The sequence below is a fragment of the Schistocerca serialis genome, chromosome 11, assembly GCF_023864345.2.
Source record: "Schistocerca serialis cubense isolate TAMUIC-IGC-003099 chromosome 11, iqSchSeri2.2, whole genome shotgun sequence".
Taxonomy (NCBI): Eukaryota; Metazoa; Arthropoda; class Insecta; order Orthoptera; family Acrididae; genus Schistocerca; species Schistocerca serialis.
Genome location: NC_064648.1, coordinates 172,706,542 through 172,727,667, shown reverse-complemented (window position 1 = coordinate 172,727,667; position 21,126 = coordinate 172,706,542). Strand labels below are relative to the sequence as shown.

Sequence of the window (21,126 nt, the reverse complement as noted above, 5' to 3'; positions counted from 1 at the left end):
AGGTGGTGCAATGGTCAGCACACTGGACTCTCATACTGATTTAAATCGATGCCTGCTCAAAGCCATTGTCTGTAAATCCTTCGTGTCTTAACACTCCCGAGTTACGTGTGATAACAGGAAGTTGCATTTTTTCACTGAGAGCGTGACATAAAGATGTTATCCTGATGGTAATATGTGACCAACTGGAAAATTGTAAGATACACAGATATATATTATTAAGTTTGTACCTTAATCTCCACTCCTGTGACATTATATAATGACATTTGTCGGACGTATACATCCCTCCATCCCTTCTCGTCACACGTAGTGATTGGAGTTCACTGTCGGGCAACTTGTCTGCAACAGTCAGTTGTCGACAGATGTCTTCTGAGGAAGACCCTTCAAAATAAAAGTTTGACAAGAGTCAATCATCTGCACTTACATATGACAAAACTTGAGGCAACAAAGAGTCTAAGTAATTTCTGAACTCAGTGCTAAAGGAATTTACCCTTACACGTGTCATCCCATTTTATTTTTGCCGTTCTTCCCTATAGCGTACAACAGAAGATTCCACACAATACACATCAACAATAGTTCTTTGATGATGAATTCAGTATTGAAGCCAAATATCCCGTTATCCTTTGCAGATGCTTTGTTTCTGGTGCATCCTGGCAATATAACTTTTGCATATTTGTGTTGTTGAATGTATCCTAGTTACATTGCATTGATTTTTTCACTAAATCCATTATCCAAGGTCTGTAATGTTCGCAATATTTGTTAAAGTTGTTTAAGATGATCGTGTTAACTGCAGAAACTTAATACCTCATCGTTTCCGACCCCAAAATTTTCTGTTTAATACTCTGATGGCAAATTTCTTGTAATGTTGAATTCTAGCACAGGGATGAAGTTGACACCCGATCTGGTCTCTCATCTCCTTTCAGGGGGATCTTTCTTGACGCTAGATTACATCAACAGTTCACAGACACACATTGGAATAGAAAAGCAACTAGAATCACTCAACAGAGGAAAGTCCACTGGACCTGACGGGATACCGATTCAATTCTACACAGAGTACGCGAAAGAACTTGCCCCCCTTGTAACAGCCGTGTACCGCAAGTCTCTAGAGGAACGGAAGGTTCCAAATGATTGGAAAACAGCACAGGTAGTCCCAGTCTTCAAGAAGGGTCGTCGAGCAGATGCGCAAAACTATAGACCTATATCTCTGACGTTGATCTGTTGTAGAATTTTAAAACATGTTTTTTGCTCACGTGTCATGTCATTTTTGGAAACCCAGAATCTACTCTGTAGGAATCAACACAGATTCCGGAAATAGCGATGTGTGAGACCCAACTCGCTTTATTTGTTCGTGAGACCCAGAAAATATTAGATACAGGCTCCCAGGTAGATGCCATTTTCCTCGACTTCCGGAAGGCATTCGATACAGTTCCGCACTGTCATCTGATAAACACAGTAAGAGCCTACAGAATATCAGACCAGCTCTGTCGCTGGATTGAAGAGTTTTTAGCAAACAGAACACAGCATGTTGTTATCAATGGAGAGACGTCTACAGACGTTAAAGTAACCTCTGGGGTGCCACAGGGGAGTGTTATGGGACCATTGCGTTTCACAATATATATAAGTGACCTGGTAGATAGTGTCGGAAGTTCCATGCGGCTTTTCACGGATGATGCTGTAGTATACAGAGAAGTTGCAGCATTACAAAATTGCAGCGAAATGCAGGAAGATCTGCTGCGGATAGGCACTTGGTGCAGGGAGTGGCAACTGTCCCTTAACATAGACAAATGTAATGTATTGCAAATACATAGAAAGAAGGATCCTTTATTGTATGATTATATGATAGCGGAACAAACACTGGTAGCAGTTACTTCTGTAAAATATTTGGGAGTGTGCGTGCAGAACGATTTGAAGTGGAATGATTGTATAAAATTAATTGTCGGCAAGGCGAGTGCCAGGTTGAGATACATTGGGAGAGTCCTTAGAAAATGTAGTCCATCAACAAAGGAGGTGGCTTACAAAACACTCCTTCGAGCTATACTTGAGTATTGCTCATCAGTGTGGGATCCGTACCAGGTCGGGTTGACGGATAGATAAGATCCGAAGAAGAGCGGCGCGTTTCGTGACAGGGTTATGTGGTAACCGTGATAGCGTTACGGAGATGTTTAGCAAACTCGAGTGGCAGACTCTGCAAGAGAGGCGCTCTGCATCGGGCGTAGCTCGCTGTCCAGGTTTGGAGAGGGTGCGTTTCTGGAAGAGGCATCGAATATATTGCTTCCTCCTACTTATACCTCCAGAGGAGATCACGAATGTAAAATTAGAGAGATTCGAGCGCCCACAGAGGCTTTCCGGCAGTCGTTCTTCCCGTAAACTGTACGCGACTGGAACAGGAAACTGAGGTAATGACAGTGGCATGTAAAGTGCCCTCCGCCACACACCGTTGGGTAGCTTGCGGAGTATAAATGTAGATGTAGATGTAGATGCATCTGTGCGGAGCGCACAGTCACACAGTATTCCCTCTGGAGTGCGAACACTGCTGCAGGCACAACCGTTATCATCCATCTTCTGATTTTGTACGGATACATAGCACACGGTTCGTGACCTGTTGGTTAATGTATCACTCTGCGTAATGGGTGGAAAAATCTCATTTTAATGTTTCTGTTATCTTAAGAACAACTCCATATATTTCCAGAATGAGATTTTCACTCTGCAGCAGAGTGTACGCTGATATGAAACTTCCTGGCAGATTAAAACTGTGTGCCGGACCGAGGCTCGAACTCGGGACCTTTGCCTTTAGTGGGCAAGTGCTCTACCAACTGAGTTACCCAAGCACGACTCACGCCCCGTCCTCACAGCATTACTTCTGCCACTACCTCATCTCCTTCCTTCAAACTTTACACTCCGCTGCAGAGCAAAAATCTCATTCTTGAAACATCCCCCAGGCTGTGGCTAAGCCATGTGTCCCCATTATTCTTTCTTTCAGGAGTGCTAGTTCTGCAGGGTTTGCAGGAGAGATTCTGTAAAGTTTGGAAGGTAGGAGACGAGGTACTGGCAGAAGTAAAGCTGTGAGGAGGGGGCGTGAGTCGGGCTCGAGTAGCTCAGTTGGTAGGGCCCTTGCCTGCGAAAGGCAAAGGTCCCGAGTTCGAGCCTCGGTCCGGCACACAGTTTTAATCCTCCAGGAAGTTTCAACTCCATATGTTGTTATACCCATTCATTTTGTATCTTGGTGCCAGTTCCAAGTAGCTTCTATAGCTCAATTCAAATGTCTCTGCATAATCGGCATAGAGCTCCTCGAATGTTTAACTGCTGATGAATGTCTTTGTCCCACAGAGAAAGTACCGACGCCCTGACCTCGACCGGCCTGTCGGTCGCGGAGGTTGGCAGTACTGGCCGGACTGCCCCCGTCTCGCCCCACCTTGGCGGCAGCCACAGCCACAGCCACAGACACGGACACGACGCGACACCGTGGATGAGTAATCCCGGTACTCCGACCTTCGCAACCTGTGACACCACTAACGATAGTGGTGATCGCACAGATGTCGACAGCAGGGAAATCGGCACTGGCTGTGTTGCCGGTGGGGCGGCCGAGAAGCGGCGTCTCGGTAATACTGGCTCTGCCAGTGCTGCCAACACTAAGCCACAATTCTCATATAAGTCGGTCATTGCTAGTGCCATAGCGCAATCACCGCACAGGTTAGTACCATTGCAGCAAAATTTCAATTCTGTTCATTAGAATGCCCTTTATCACGCATGTGTGTTAGATAAAAGTGTTGGTTTGATGTATTCGTGCAGTTGTCTCACTTGCAGTGAACTTTGTAATACGAGCATAACTACTCTACTTAACATTATCGACAATGATAAATATTTTTTATTTGTCATCAATCTTGTGACCGGTTTGATGTAGCACACAAAACTTCCTCTCCTGTGCCGACCTCTTCATCTCAGATGAACACTTTCAACCTATGTTCTCAATTATTTATTCAAAATATTCCAGTCTCTGTCTTCCTCTAGAGTTTTTACTCCTCTACAACTCCTCCTAATACATCCAAGTTTTTCCCTGATGTCTTAACACTTGCCATGTCATCTTGTCCCTTCTTCTTTCCAATGTTTACATCATATTTCTTTCCTCACCAATTCTGCAGAGAAACTCCTCATTTCTCATGCTTTCAGTCTACCTTATTTTCAGAATCCTTTTATAGCTTCACATCTCAGATGCATCCATTCTCTTCTTCTATTATAGTTTCTCCACAGTTTATGATTCACTTCCATGCAACCTGTGCTCCAAATGTACACTCTTGAGAATTTCCTACCACAAATTAAATTGCATGTTAGACTCTCTCAGACTTTGCCTGTACTAAGCTGCATTTTAAGCCACCCTTAGTCTTTTGTGTGTTATTTTGTTTGCAATGTAACAGAAGTGCATCACTTCATCTGCGTCGTAGCCCCCAATGTCGATGTTAAATTTATCACTGTTTTCACATCTGCTACTTCTCATTACTTTGTGCCTATTTTACATTCTCGTGTCTACACCTACCCGAATGATGGTTTTTGTGCACCATCCCGTCAGTCGCAGTTTTCACCATTGACTCGTGTTGTAATACTTACCCACCGTTAATTGGGCATTTTTTTCTCATTCACTTGCTACAAGATATCGTAATTCTCTACTTCATCAGTGGATCTGTTGTTCAGCACTCCAGGTAATGCTGCATCATTCACATTTATTCACATTTTGGAATCTGTATTGAGCAGTTCTCTAAACTTTACAATTTATTAATTCTTTTGCGCTGTATGTTAGCAGCTGTTTCCTGTATAGAAAACCCTGTAGCTTTATGTAATTCTTGGTAGAAAGTGTCAAGTTTGCATTGATTGTGTTAATATTCCTTTTCCCTTTATGTACTGAATACTTATAATTAAAATAAGTGTTCCAAGTGCTGTCGTGCAGGCTGTATACGTCGCAGGATGCTGAAACATTATAGGTATGTTCTGCTAGGGTTCCACCATCTTACACACTTTTACCTTCAGCTGGCAGAACTCCCCATTTCTTCCAGAAGGCCTTCCTGATAATCCTCCTTTACTTCTTCACCGTCGTCAGGGAATTTCATTGTGGAGGGGCTCCACACTCACTGTAGGCCCTGTGGGTACTTGTGACGATACGTTTTCGTCGTAAGACTGTCTTTCTCTGCCCCATGACATCACAGGAGTACCTCTAACAAAAAGTCCAAACACAACAAACTCCAAAACAGTTTGATACTCGAACTAGCCCTCATAACATGACTTGATTTCCTACCAACTAGCCACAATTTCTCAGTTATATGATCTATTATGGTAGCAGTTGTTTTACAGACTTTGGAATTATTAATTCACGTCTCTGTACCCTCACAGTTCATTAAACGGTGTGCTACGGAGAATGCTGAAAAAATGGTAGTACCGCTTTCTGCCACTAGGTGAAAATATGGCACCGTAAGCAGTCAGGATGTGGTGTGGATGCAGGAAAAGGGAAGAAACGATGTAACACATGCTAGCAGTGGTTCTCGAGTGTTTATTACAACGTGTCACAAGTTGTGATGTGTGTTCAGTAGGGCCTCCCGACTCGGCAAAATGCTGCGCCCGCAACACTGCACAGTCGGCAGCTGCTTGCAGCCTATCTGTAGTAACCGGAGCGGTATGTCGCCATATGCCGTCCTTGAAATCGGGAAGAGTAGGGATACATCCTTGATAGACATGGTGTTTCAGGTATCCTCACAACCAGAAGCCACACGGATTTATGTCAGGAGATCTGGAGGCCACACATTTTGAATTTGCCTAGGAATGATGCAGTCATTACTGAAGGTTTCCCAAAGCAAAACTTCCACCTGTCAAGCGACATGTGGTGTTGCCCCATCTTGCACACAGTTGGTCTCGCAAAGCTGGAATCGCCTGTTGCAAGAGGTGCTTATAACGTGCAGACACCACTGCACACCTAACAGTACTGCGAGATGTCGTCTCCTCGAAGAAAAACGGTCCGGCAATGGAGGAGCTTATCAAACTACACCACGTAGGTACGTACGCTGAGTGCGTCGGATGTTCCTGCGCGACATGTGGTGGAACAGAACCCTGTGTATGATACTGCTGTGCATTCACAGTACTGTGCAGAGTAAAATTTGTATTGTCTGTCCAAGGAAATTACCCATCCACATATCATCCATTGCGACACGGGCTAAAGAACGAAGGGCAAAGGCAACGACATTGTAGCCTTCTTGGGATTTCATTTGGTGCAGTTTCTGAAAATTCCCGTGACACAGCTCGAGCACTGGCTGCAGTATCGGAGGTGCGTGCTGCACGGTCAGACGTAGTTACGGCTACTTCGTCAGCTGCTGCTGAGGGAATGGGGTGCCTCTCTCTTCCTGCAGCACCCTCTCATACACCTGTTTCTTAAAATTTCTTCGTAGTATTCTGTAGCCCGTTTATCGATGTGGGACCTGTTTCTGTCAGTGATATTCCCACAATTCAGCGCTGCCATTGCCGCCATTCTGATAAAACAATTTTACCGGCAGTGATGGTGTTTCTTCAGAGTAGCCATTGTGTCTTGTACGGGAAACTTTAACCTTCTTAACCTTTTACACCAGCAGTCACTTCACAAAAGAAATCCACATATGTCACCGACTGATGAACAGCATACTGATGTCAGAACAGGAAGAATTTCACACTCTGACTGCTTACAGAACCATATTTTCACCTGGCGGCAGAGAGTGCAACCTCTTTTCCCGCCCCCACAGCACAGTTCGCGAGCACGCCGATTAGTGAACATACCTACCTACTTCAGCATCCTGCGATGTATACGGCCTGCACTACAGCACTTGAAACCCTGTGAAGTTAATTATAACCTTCCAATATGTATACTGAAGGCATATCGCTTGTGACATTCATTTATGATTAGTGGCAAATGTCTTCGCTGCCAGTGACTTCCAAAGTTTTTGTGAAGGCAGTATAAAAGTGGGCAGTGGAACATCTGAGAGCACATAAATTGTTGTTGGAATTGAAGTTTGGCTTCTGTAAAGGAGTATGCACAAAAAAATACCATTTCATTCCTTGTATGTGAGGCACTAGGAAGGCTTTCGTGATAGGTTGACGAGAGTACGAGGCACGCACTTTGAGTAAGAGCACTGAGCATGTGATGCTCGAAGGGATCTTTTTTTCGACAAAGATGTCAGCACTACAATTAAGGGCACGGCGTTGGCAGTGCGACGCACTCCAGTTTGTCTCAGTTGGCTGGAAACTCTTTTCAAATGCCATGTGAAAATAAGTGTGTGTATTCTGAATCCTGCTAGCTGTAGGGTGCAAAGTATAATTGGGTGTCTTGTTGCAAAGGTAAACATACTTTTTCAGAAATTTTATGGAATCAGAGTAGTTTATGGGGATGGTGTAATGAATTGTAGTAATGCGTAGCGGTGTTAGTTTGAGACTGACAGAACAAATGTTCATCACGAACAGTGGTCGGGTGTTTCTCAATCGTAACTGACGAGATAGTGAATGGGATCGAAGAAACGATCTGTGGTGACTTCCAGTCAATTTTCAACAAGATGAAGATAGTATTCCAGAATCTCCAGATCTCCTCCGCAAGAAAGCGTAACTGACACACTCGATTTTAGAAAATTGTGTGTGTGTGAGTGGGTTACTGAAACAGCTCACAGATCAACAAAAAGTCATATTACTCACATCTCTATACGAATTTCTCAGGCACTTCAGGTTGAAAGATGATCAATTTCTCGACCTTATTGTGACTGGTGACGAAATGTGGGTGGCCAGTTACACCCCTGAGGTCTAAAGACAATCGATGCAGTGGTGACATCCGTCCTAACCGTCAGCAAAAAACTTCAAAACCATCATTTTAGACAAAGCATCAACTCCATCTTTTGGGACTGTGTAGGGATTGTTGTCATTGAATTTTTGCCCCAGGGGGAAACAATGGCATGTGGTACAGGAAAATGCTAAAATAATGACAGAGGACAATACAGAACAAATGTTAATGAAGGATGTGTGTGCGTCACACGACTATGCACATCCCTACCGTGCCAGTATCACGAAGTAACTCTTAGTCATTGAGTTGGATCACTATCAACAACCTTGCTCACAGTCCTGATCTGGCACCTTCAGGTTTTCACCTTTGCATCCCTCTGAAGTTGTTTATTGGTGGAAAAAGAATTTATGCAAATGATAAGGTTAGACTGCTATTCAAGCAATGGGCCAAGGAAATGGTGGGAGGCGTTTTCAGTGAAGGCATTGACGAGCTCATCTGTAAGGACACAAAGTGGTCTTCTTAAACAAGTGAGTACTCTTTAATTTTTGGAAATGCCTCATATTATCCTCGATTTAATGAAGGCAGTTGGTTGTGTGGCCTATGTACTCGTAATACTTGTATTAATTTGAAAATTGTGGGATTAGAGAAAAGATTCAACAACGGTTCATTTCGTATCTGGAATGTTGGAAGCAAAAGGTTGAGCTGCACTGTTGACGAACAGAGGAGAGGTTTGATGCTGATTGGGGTGAAGTAAAATTGGGCGGGGCGTGGGGGGGGGGGGGGGGGGGGGGGGGGAGTTCCACAGGTTTGTGTTTTGGATCTGTTGCTGTTCTTGACGTATATCAATGATCTGCCACAAAACACAACGCATGAATTATAATTTTTCCTGATGATGTGTTATTGTCCTAGACATGTTATGTAATGTAAATGATGTTCGTAGAGCAGCCAGTGCATGTGGCTTTCATGGATCAGATTAATGCTTAACTGTATTGAAACACAGTTTCAGACACAGAACTCTTGTAAAAGCAAAATTTTACTGTCCCAACATGATGAAACAGTTGAAGAAATCAGCTGTTTTTTAATTATTAAAACTTACGGTTGATAGAAGGCTTATTTGGAAGTATCACATTCCAGTGGTTGCATGTAGAAACAGAATGCTGCTATCTTCACTATAAGAATATTCCCCATTGTCTCTGACACTGAAACACAATGGTTTCTTTACTGTGCCTCATTCTGTTTTCTTATGTGATGGTATATTTTGTGGGAACTCTTTTCATTCACCAAAAATATACTCAGCCCGGAAAAGGGTCGTCGGAGAGGTGTGCAGTGTCAGGTCACAAACTTTCTGTAGACCGTTGTTGGAGTGTCTCAGAATTGTGACTCTGCCGTTACTGTACATCATATATACACCATTGTGGGGTTTGTCGCTGACTATGTCAACTCCTTCATAGGAAACTGCAACATTCATTCAGTGATCATTGGATGGGAAAATGCTGTTCCCTTGGACAACACCTCTGTAGCAATGTACAAGAAGTTACTGCTCAGCAGGTTTCAGTTTCATTGGGCTTTTAGCAGAATTGAAAATATTTGGTGATAAACGCAAAATATACTGATCCAAGTTGCAATGTTTCCTTATGGCACAATCCCACATTTTGTACAGAGGTTCTTCACAGTACTTGAGATACTTTCTGTAACTTGTGTTGTTTATTCCTATACACTCTCACAGATTTTCTACACGTCTCATTAACTTTTCAATTATTTTCTTTACAAAATTTCTAACCAACATCCTCTAAAATATGTACCGACATATTCCACAGGTACCGGCCTTCCTATGTTCCTCTCTTGTGCCGACCTCTTCAGCTTGGAATGGGGCTTGCACCCAACCTCGTCAATAATTTTAATTCTTTTCTTTTCTTGGTTGTATTCCAGTTTGTGCCTTCTTCTAACACTTGTTACCCTCTTGCACTGTGACTTCTTACACATGCCCAGTCTTCCTGTCAGTCCTTTGTATGATGTTCCTTTCTTCACAAATTCTCGTGAGAAAATCTCTCATTTCTTATCTGATCAGTACATCTAATTTTGAACATCTTTCTGTTGCACCACATCCCAAATACTTTAATTCAATTCTTTTCTGGTTTTGTCACAGACCAGTACCACTGCTATGCTCCAGATGTACGTTCTCAGACATTTCTTTTTCCAAATAAAGTCAGTCATGATGCTAGGAGACTTCTTTGTGTCAGGAATGCCCTGTTTGCCTGTGCTAATCTACTTTTATGTTCTCCTTGTTTTATCCATCAAATCTTACTTAGCTCCCACAGTAGCAGAATTGACAGCAGTGCTTCTCATCAACTTCGAAGTGGAGTAATCTATAAAACAACTATTTATTTCTCCTAATGCACAGAAACAAAAGGGTACGAGGATTTGTCAGACACATCTAGTAAAGGTGCCAAATCGTACTCTGTGCCACAGTTTCCAACTCGACGTATTCTTCGTACTGTACAGATTGTGACGTCCGGTTTTGTTTGTGCGGCAGGAGATTGACGCTGTCGGAGATCTACGCCTACATCGCGAGTCACTTCCCCTACCTCAGAGGCAAGAAGAAGAGGATGTGGAAGAACTCGGTACGCTGCTGCCTGTGGTACCACAAGTGCTTCGTCAAAGTGCCACAGGAGGGTGGCGGCGACAAGGCCAAATGCTGCAACTACTGGACACTCGGTGAGTCCTGGAAATGACATCAGCTCCATCTCTTTTTCTGTGCTCATCTCTGATAAAATGTTTGTGGGCTCCCTGGTGCGTCGAGTGTTTAAAACGACACACGTTTCACTAGAGCACTCCTCAGTTATTGTCAAGTGAAATGACTGCCTGTGGCCTCTTGGTACTCCCTTATGTACTCTAGTGGTAGGCTGTGTCGTTATTTGTGCCCACTGCGGCACTGTAAACGGGCCTACACTGACTCCACGTTTCACATGCGCCTTTCTGCTTTACCGATGGGCTGTCATTTAATGGCCGTATTTCAACAGTGGTGGATATCTGACCTCCTGTCGCAAGGAAATTTTTGTTCGAGTCCTCGGCCGCTGTCGAGTCCACGGGTTGAGTACTGGTGATGCCTGTCTGTTCCACCTACTGCCTCCGTTGCTTTCGTGTGGGACTGTTTGTGACTTACTTTTTAAAACACCACATTCCAGGGTGAGCTCAGTCGGAAACACCTGTCCCGGTCGGTGAGGGTGTCACGAGCTTGCGATTCCACTGGTTCGTCAGTGACCAAATTCCAGGTCGATGTTGTTGCAGCACAGAATTTCTGTCTCTCAAAGTCTGTAGTGGCAGGGCACTGAATCACTGAAGGCCACATGTTTATTTTCTACGTACAAAATTGCTGGGCCACACCTATGGTTTCAGGAATTTGACCATCAAAGAGGCAGTTGAAACGAGAGTACAGTACAGACTTGTCCACTGGAATGGCAGCTTCCAAGTGAGGTCAGCAAGGGATGTAGCATTAGCAAAAATACGTCAGGAATGCACTGACGAGAAAATGACGAGAGGTAGTGTAGCGGGACTTTGAATTTCGCCGCGCTACACTCGTTCCCTCAGATATAAATTATACCGTCGCAGCTGTATGAGCGCTCAACGGCAGAGAAAATATTTACAAGAAAATGAAGGTACTAAAATTGTAACTCTTTTTGTTTTTCTATCCATCTTTTGTCTTTTTAAGAGCGGAAGCTTAACTTACTTATTAGCTAGTATTGGTCGGATGAAGACGAAAAAACTTATTAAGGTGCAGACGTATTGTGGAAGTTTGTGTGAAATTTCGAGGATGGAAGCAGCAACATAAAATACATTGTATTTAATATCAAGACGATTTTGATTTGTATACATTAGTAATTCCTGGACAATGAAATTTATTGCAAAATTTCGGAGCAGCTAAGACTTTTCACAAAGCAGGAGATTTTTGGAGAACAAGACCTGGACGCCGCACGCGAGAAGACGTGTTAACACGGTAAAGGATGAACTCTTATCTACGCCATTTCCCCCTGTTAATCACATTTTGTTATTCTCTGTTCTCTTTCAAATAATTTTTGTAGTGGAAATTGGTTTGACTTTTGCTCAGAAACGCCACAAGGACCACCCCAACAATAGCTTTTCCGAATCACGAAGTCCGATAACTTTTCTGTAAGTCCGGTTTGCATTTCATTCTTTCCCTTTTTCACGATCATTAACGATTTTAAAACCCCCTTTTTATTCACCATTTCTTCCCACATTTTCAACCTTTTCTTTTCTTTTCTTCTCTTCAAGTTTTCTTTTTTAGTAACCACTACAGTAGCGGGCAGAATAGTTGGGCAGCACCAGAGGGCATCCACACTGTCGGCTGTGAAATCTCTTTCAGATTATTCACTCACCTGTTACGCTTGTGACATAGGACTTTACGGTCTAGTAGTTTTAAAGGAACGAACTGGACACGAACCCGACACTTTGCGTGAAGGTGACGAGTAGGTAACTCTTCGAAACTTCGTACGCCACGGCTCGGCCGATAACCCGAGAAGATTTCATCGACTTTCGAGATTTTACGTCCGGTGAAGATAATTGTCACGGTACGTGCTCAGATAACCTGCCCGCCAAACAGTTATCGTGTTCGTCTCTTGCAGACCCGCGATACGAGGAGGTGTCAGAGAACGGCAAATTCCGCCATCGGAGCGAGAAGTGGCTGTTCCGCAGGAGCCCGGCAGCGTCACCGTCCGTGCGCCGAGTTCACGCGCACCACAGCCGGCACCGATACCCCGGCGACCGCCCGCAACGGCAGCCGCTCAGTGGCCCGTCGGCTCACTCCCAGCTGCCGGAGACTGCCACCAGGTGAGTGTCCGGCCCCACAGAGCTCCAGGCTCCTGCCGCCGCCACCGTCAGTGTCAGAAGTGACCACCTTGTAGGTGCTGCCACATCACTCTCTGCCTACCCGGTAATGGATCTGGGAGATGTGTTATTTTCTACTGGATTTGTCGATACCAAATCTAATGAGGGAAGTTGTAATTGTTTTCTTATATTTTTGTCAGATATTTTTTCTTTTTGTAAATTGTAATTTGCCTTAATTTATGAGAGTGACAGCAATTGATTAATATTAGTAGATGTGACGAAGAATATCAAAGAGACTGCTTACAAGGGGAAGCTTGTGTGTTGTGTAAAATGTCTTTGACACTGGAGTCGTCTTTGACCGTAGTCAGTCGACAGTGAAGTTTTGGTGAGTGTTGACGGTGGAACAATGTGCAGGTCGCCGTCATAATAATTTCCTAGTCATCATCATCATCATCATCATTTAAGACTGATTGTGCCTTTCAGCGTTCAGTCTGGAGCATAGCCCCCCTTATACAGTTCCTCCATGATCCCCTATTCAGTGCTAACATTGGTGCCTCTTCTGATGTTAAACCTATTACTTTGAAATCATTCTTAACCGAATCCAGGTACCTTCTCCTTGGTCTGCCCCGACTCCTCCTACCCTCTACTGCTGAACCCACGAGTCTCATGGGTAACCTTGCTTCTCCCATGCGTGTAACATGACCCCACCATCTAAGCCTGTTCACCCTGACTGCTACATCTATAGAGTTCATTCCCAGTTTTTCTTTGATTTCCTCATTGTGGACACCCTCCTGCCATTGTTCCCATCTACTAGTACCTGCAATCATCCTAGCTACTTTCACATCCGTAACGTCAACCTTGTTGATCGACCCAGCTTTAGCCCCCATACAACAAAGTTGGTCGAAAGATTGAACGGTGCACAGATAACTTAGTCTTGGTACTGACTTCCTTCTTGCAGAAGAGAGTAGATCGTAGCTGAGCGCTCACTGCATTAGCTTTGCTACACCTCGCTTCCGGTTCTTTCACTATGTTGCCGTTCTGTGAGAATATGCATCCTAAGTACTTGAAACCGTCCCCCTGTTCTAACTTTGTTCATCCTATTTGGCACTCAATCCGTTTCATTCCCACTGACATTACTTTCGTTTTGGAGATGCTAATCTTCATACCATAGTCCTTACATTTCTGATCTAGCTCTGAAATTTCCTAGTGAACAGGAAAAATGAATAATGTTACTACTTTTTTTATATAAACTTTAAGAAGAAACCACATTCAAAGAAATGGCATTTGAAGCACCAAAAATGAGGCAAATGCATTGAACCAGGTCATTTCTGCAGCCGACGAAACTGCGTTGTGGAATCATACTTCCACTAGACGACTGAAGCCAAGACAAATATCGTCTTGTAAACATTTCAAGGAAAAGATACTGTCACGAAATATGCTAAATACATTATTTAAAAATAGTGAGCATATTTCAACCCCCACTATACCAGGTGCAAGAACACGTCAGTATCTCGTGACTTGACCCCATACTCAGATGTCACCTCACATTTTTATTAATCCAAGATTCATTATAATTCTTTATAAACTGTCAGTCCAAAAAGTTTCAAGACCGGATTAATAAAAATATGGATAATAGTTAAGATGGTGTTCCACATAGCGCCCCCCCCCCCCCCCAATTGAACATAATGTACATATCATTCACATAACCAGGTGGAACTCTAAGAAAAGTACTACTTTGGAACGCTTTTCAACTCACATGTCACATTGGCTCGAATTTCAGGTATCTCGTCAAAGTATGAGGGTTGGAACTTTGATAGTGGCAACTCTTTATTTACAGCTCCTACAAAATATATGCTTGTTTCAAAGTTTTACTGACCTTCAAAGTTGTCACCGGCATTGTGTATAACCCGTTGCCAGCAACGTGGAAGTCGTAGGATACTCTTAGCGGTGCCAGTTGTGTTGACGGTTCGAGCAGCACGGTCCTGTGCCCGACAAATTTGAATCAGTTCTGAAGCGAATGCAGTGAAGTGTTTCCTCCAGTTTAGAAATCGAGTCTAACTCACGAGGGCTTAAGTCAGGGGAGGGCAGTAGGTGGTATAGCACTTACTAGCCCCATCAGTCAAACAAATGAGTAACAGTTTGCACTGTACGTGTTTGAGCATTGTCCTGCAAAATGGTGTTCAGGTCTTGCAGAAAGTGTCACCACTTCTGTCTCTATGCTGTTCATTTCTTAACACAACCTACGACCAGCCTAGAGACAGCAGTGATGACACTTTCTGCAAGACCTGAACACCATTTTGCAGGACAATGCTCAAGCACGTACAGTGCAAGCTGTTACTGTTTTGTTTGACAGATGGTGCTGCTAAGTGCTGTACCACCTACTGCACTCCCCTGACTTAAGCCCTCGTGAGTTAGACTCGATTTCTAAACTGAAGGAAACGCTTCACGGCATTCGCTTCAGAACTGCTTGAAATTCATCGGGCAATAGACCGCGTCGCTCGAACGGTCGACACAACTGGCACTGCTAAGCGTGTCCTACGACTTCCACATCGCTGGCAACGGGTTATACGCAATGCTGGTGACTACTTCGAAGGTCAGTAAAACTTTGAAACAAGTATCTATTTTGTATGAGCTGTAAATAAATAGTTGCCACTATTAAAGTTTCAAACCTCATATTAGCCTTTCTGTGAATTTCTGCACTTTGTCATTTTGTAGCAGATTTCTTCACACATGATAATTTTTTTCAGGAAATAATTGTTTCTGTTCGGCATTTCAATTGATTCGTGGCAGGCTGCCGAGCGTCATCATTTTTATTTGGGAGTAAAAGTGTGAAGAAAAACTTTTGCTCACCTTTCTTTTCTTCAAAACATTTTGGCGAATGTCTCGAACACAACATTTTTTGATGTCACTCACTTATGATTCGTTACACGAGGACAGTGACACATTATTGACACACGTGCACTTCTTCACACTGGCCACTCACAGCTGAGTGCAACGATTGGCACATTTGTCTGATCTTTTCCACGAGTCATGAGTTAAAAAATCGAATTGTAACAAAATATTTACCACCAGTGTTTGCAGTTGGTATTTGTTGGTAGAATGCTTGTCCATTGATAACCCCTCACTTTTATTGATACAGATACTTTTCTAGTTTAAAGTGCTTTCTTGAACCTTTATGTAACTTGTCTGATGTAATGCTGCTACAATAGCAGGACTTTTTCACAACAAATTTAAATTTACAATAATCTTGCCTGTGGCTTAAACAAATGTGTATCAGATGATATGTGGCATTCGTGAGTACTTAAATAATGATATCAACTCTTTTTCAGTTTAAAACTTTTTGATATATTATATAAGTGGTTTTGCTAATATTATGTAATATTATAATTATAATTTACATGGATTTTTTCAAATTATTTGCATCATAAATTACAGGGTTACGTAAACAATTTTGTCAGCTAATAATCTTATACATTGTACAAATGAATCCTTTTGAATTGTTCCTTATTTACAGCATACATTAAAATGTTAACAGTAATTTGGAATTTTCATGCACGATGTATTTTACAGGATAAGTGACTTTTACTCCCAGAAATTTTTAATATTTCATATCGGTACTATTTACATGTGACAGTAATAAGAATATTTATTTGACAACATGTCACCCCCCACTCCCCCTCCCCCCTCTGCCCTGAGTCCTTGCTGTAGCAGCCCCAGAGCTCCATCCCTGACACATATACAGAAAATATGGTCACTATTTTTTTATAAACTTAAATTTGCCATATTTCGTGACAGTACCTTTTCCATTAGACGTTTGCAAGCAAATATAAGTCTTGGCTTCAGTTGTCTAAGTATGATTCCACAATGCATCGTTGTCGGCTGCAGAAAATGACGTGGTTCAGCGTGTTTCTCTCATTTTGGTGTTTCAAATACAGATTCTTCCAATGTAGTTTCTTCTTTTCAGATAATACAAAAATAATAGTTAACATAATTCAAAATTATTTATGACTGCGACCTTCACATTGTCCTTCCGTCAACACACACACCAAGAGTTAGCTGCCGACTCGGACTGACTATAGTCAAAGACTACTCCAACGTCAAAGATATTTTACACAATCAGTTTCTTTGCTATTCTTCGATACATTTTCTAATAGTAATCAATATGCTTTTACTCTCAAAAACAGAAGTAAATTAACATATAATAAGACAAATTATAATAAATTCTGACAAAAATATAAGAAAACATTTTCAATTCAGTATCGACAAATACGGTAAAAAAAATAACATCTCCCAGATCCATTACAACTGCTCCCCAGGGCTTTTGTTGTTATGGACATATACAACAAAATCCCGACAACACTCAGTGATGGATCTCTATTACACAATTAGTACATTAATGATGCAGTCTGATAACCTCTTCCAAATTTGGACTCTTTGAATCTGTGGACTTGTTACTGGCTGTTGTTGCAATGATACTTCCCCATCAATCTCATACACAAAAAAAAATTCAAGTAAAGAAATTATTTGACATGACAAATATACATGGTATAAAACATACATGAGAAATATTCTAACATACAGCATACAGATTGAAAATAATAGAAAGGTAAAACTCATTTCCTAGAATAAATTTTTTTTTTAAATATTAATGTTAATTTCATTATGCTTACATATTGTACAGTAAAAATGATAAGGGACATATATAGTGTAATGTGTTTTTCTCTATATTTGCCTTTTATATATATATATATATATATATATATATATATATATATATATATATATATATATATATATATATATATATATATATATATATATATATATTTTTAACTTCTGATTTTTTTTTTATATTTTTATATTTTTTTTTATTAGTCAAGGTTTTTATTTTGTATAATTTTTTTTTGCTTATGATTTTCTTTTTAAATTTTTTTTTTTACTCGTGTTTTTTTTATTTTGTATTTTTTTTTTTCTTATGATTTTCTTCTTTTAGTACAGCTAAAGATACATCAGTATTATCTAAATTTTTTGCAATTATTTATGTACACTTTCCTCTCTACTACAATATTACTACAAGTCACATTCTTGTGAAGAGTACTTTTGCTCCCCACAACATCAGTATAAACAACAATAAACTGCTCATATATCATGAGGCTTTATCTAAAATTGGTTTTGAAACTTATACCTTTGCATGCATGTCCTCACATGCATGCCTTCACCCACAGGGAAGACTTAGCTTCCAAAATTAGAAAAAATTCAGAAATGCTCACTAGGGAGACTTTTTTTTGTAAAAAAGTAAAATATAAATCTTTATCTCATTTTTTGTTACATCAGTGTTTTTTCATCAGTTTCAATTAATATGTGACTTCAAATTATTAATTTATACATGCAAATATACACACTTGGTTGTACAGGCAGTTTTGTTCTAACAAGTGTATTCCAGTGGACGACTTTTGTTTTAGATGATAATAGGTTATTTAAATTTTTGAAATTATGATTTCTGTTTATACAGTTTCAAAGAGACAACATTCCTGAGACTAAATAATTTCTTTGACTTAGGATACACCAAACGATAAGCATTAGGGTGTGGATTTTCTTTGACTTTTCTCATGCTTGAGCAACATTCTGCTTGCAAATGCTATGGTACAATGTATCTTAACTCCATTCTCTACTCTTTCTTGAAATAACTCTGCTCCAAGCCCATAATTACTGCTATCAGTGTTCAAACAAAATGGTAAATTAAAATCAGGTCTGTGTAATAAGTGTTGCTTCCTCAACTCTTGCTTAATTTTATCAAACTCTTCCTGACAACTTTTATCCCAAACCCAAACAGTGTTTTTCTTAAGTAACTGACTTAAACATGGTGCATTCAGACTCTGATCACTTATATGTTTTCGGTAATAACCGCATAACCCAAAGAACGACTTTAATTGTTTTTTAGTCTTAGGAATAGGAATTTCTGAAATTGCTTTAATTTTTTCTGGATCTGCCAAAATTCCCTTGTCTGTGACAACATGACCCAAAAATTTTTATTCAGAAACTGCAAATTTACATTTCTCTAATTTCAATGTCATCCCCCCTTTTCTAAGTTTTTCACAAACTGACTTCAAAATCAAAAAATGTTCCTCCCAATTTTTCCCTGTAACCAAAATGTCATCTACATAGATTATCAGTTTAGACGCAAGTTCTTGACCCAGTACATGATCCAAAGCTCTTATAAATTCGGAAACAGAAGAATTTAACCCAAATGGCACAACACAATATTGGTAACTCTTACCATTGTACAAGAAAGCAGTATATTTTCTAGAATTAACCGAAAGTGGTACTTGATGAAAACCCGAAGTTAGATCCAAACTTGACATATATTTTATATCTGTAAAATTATAGAGCAACTCATCAATATTTTCAGGATGGTCTGTCTGTCTGAACAAAATTTTGTTTAAGTGTCCAGAGTCCAAAACCAATCTTACTCCACCATCTTTTTTCGAAACAACTACTAGAGGATTATTATATGCACTGATACTCCTTTCTATTATATTACATCCTTCCATCTTTTTCAGCTCTTTCTCAACAGCAGGTCTTTTTGATATTGCAATAGTGTATGGTTTTATGAAAAATGGTTCATGAGGTTTTTACCTGAAGCTCACACTGGTAACCCTTTACCCTACCAGGTATGTCACTAAAAACATCACTGTATTCCCACAGCAGATTTTCTAACTGTTGTTTTTGCTCCCCAGATAAATTTTGTGTTTCTGAAATTTTCAAATTTACTAAATTCCCAAATTCAACTTCATCAGTATCAAATCTATGAATTTCAATATTCTCCAATCTATTTTCTTTTAGTAAATTAATACTGTCAAAATTTCCATTACTCTGATCACCAAGTGTGTTCACAAAATTTGTCTGAATGTATTCCCTTTCACTAGTTTCTATCAAAAGTTTTCTTCCAACCCAATCAAATGCTGTATTTACTTTTACTATCCAATTCATACCCAAAAGAAAATCCTCATTAAATTCCTGAATTACAAAACATCCATGTGTGAACAACTTGCCTTCAATTAAAAATGTCACTAAAGCCTGGTTTTTTACCAATTTACTGCTCTTCCCAGTAGCACCTTTTATCTTTACCCCAACAACTGGCATTTCAACATAATCTTTCCCCACTTTCAATTTCTTACTTCACCTTTCAGATATTCCCGAGATCTCACTTCCTGTATCGATTAAACATTTACCAATCCATGACCCAATTTGAACTTTTATATAAGGACTGCAAAATTGATCACTTTTCTCAGAACCTGTATTCTCATGTAATAAATCACTTTCAATTTCCCCAAACCTATACTTATCAGAATCATACGGTATACCATTATATGTATTATTTGTCACAGTTACAAAATTTGCACAAGATACAAAATTGTCATTAGTACTCTCTATTATCTCAAATAGCCAAGAATTTTCATCCAAATCACATTGTATACTATTGAAGTACTTATCCTTCAGCTTTTCAAAAATAAAGTATCTCATCTGTTTCCACCACTCAGGACATACAGTTTCACATACATTAATAAGCATCTTTCTAAAGTTCTTGTCAAAAGAAATAGTTTCACTGTTCAGCCATATATATTTATAAGAAATGTGTGTGTATCATTAGTATCTATAAAAGTTTCACTTAGGTAAGAAGTTATACATGTGTCATTGTTATTTGTGTAGTCAGATTCTTTACCAGCAACATCTAAATTCACACTTTTACATACACCCAGATTGCGAGTATTATTCATCCTGCTAACATCCCTGGGAATTTCTATAATATTCTCACTATTTAATCCATTTTCAACCATGTGTATACCCAACTCCCTATTTAAACTAATGAAATACCTTTCCTCAACATCATCATCAATACCATTACCATCATTATCAACTTTATCAACAACATCATTATCATTACACATATTCAGGTCATACACATTCAAATTATCCCCCAAAATATTATTTCCCCTTTCTAAAGTTACCAGATCCCTTTCACCAACATTTTCATTCTCACAGCATGCATTCTCTCTTTCATTCACACACATCTCTGAACTACTGCAAATTACATCATCCGACAAAGTGTTTTTCTTTTCTGCCCAAGTGTAAAACTCTGTTAAATTAAATGAATCACAATTACTTTTATCTACTGTATGTTCTTGTGTATTGAAAATGTTATCTTTATCATTATTATTTTCCTCTTGAAATTTCTTCAATAAGTAACAACTAATGACCTCATGTGATAGCTTAGGTTTGGAACTGACCTGTTTGGGTTTATGATGGTCACATCCATTGGTCCATTCATCATGCTCACCTTCTGCCTCAACCTTGCGGACCTTCAAGGGGGCGTCTACTCGTTTTTTATTTCCGGTTCCTGTTTGAACTGCTGATTATGGTTCTGCCAATGTCTCTGATCAACATTTCTGATCCCATTCCTATGCCAAACATTACCTGATTGTTGGTAGTTTCTATTGTACTGACCTCTATCA

General features: G+C 40.4%; 1 protein-coding gene across 1 annotated transcript in view; it reads left to right on the top strand.

Annotated features, from left to right (window-relative positions):
• Nucleotides 1-21,126, top strand: part of LOC126426603 (uncharacterized) — a 272,243-nt gene that overhangs the window by 28,062 nt on the left and 223,055 nt on the right. The window contains exons 8-10 of the mRNA XM_050088496.1: nt 3,325-3,687; nt 10,305-10,486; nt 12,412-12,616. Of these exons, the coding sequence (XP_049944453.1) occupies nt 3,325-3,687; nt 10,305-10,486; nt 12,412-12,616 (750 nt within the window). The remainder of the gene's footprint in view (nt 1-3,324; nt 3,688-10,304; nt 10,487-12,411; nt 12,617-21,126) is intronic.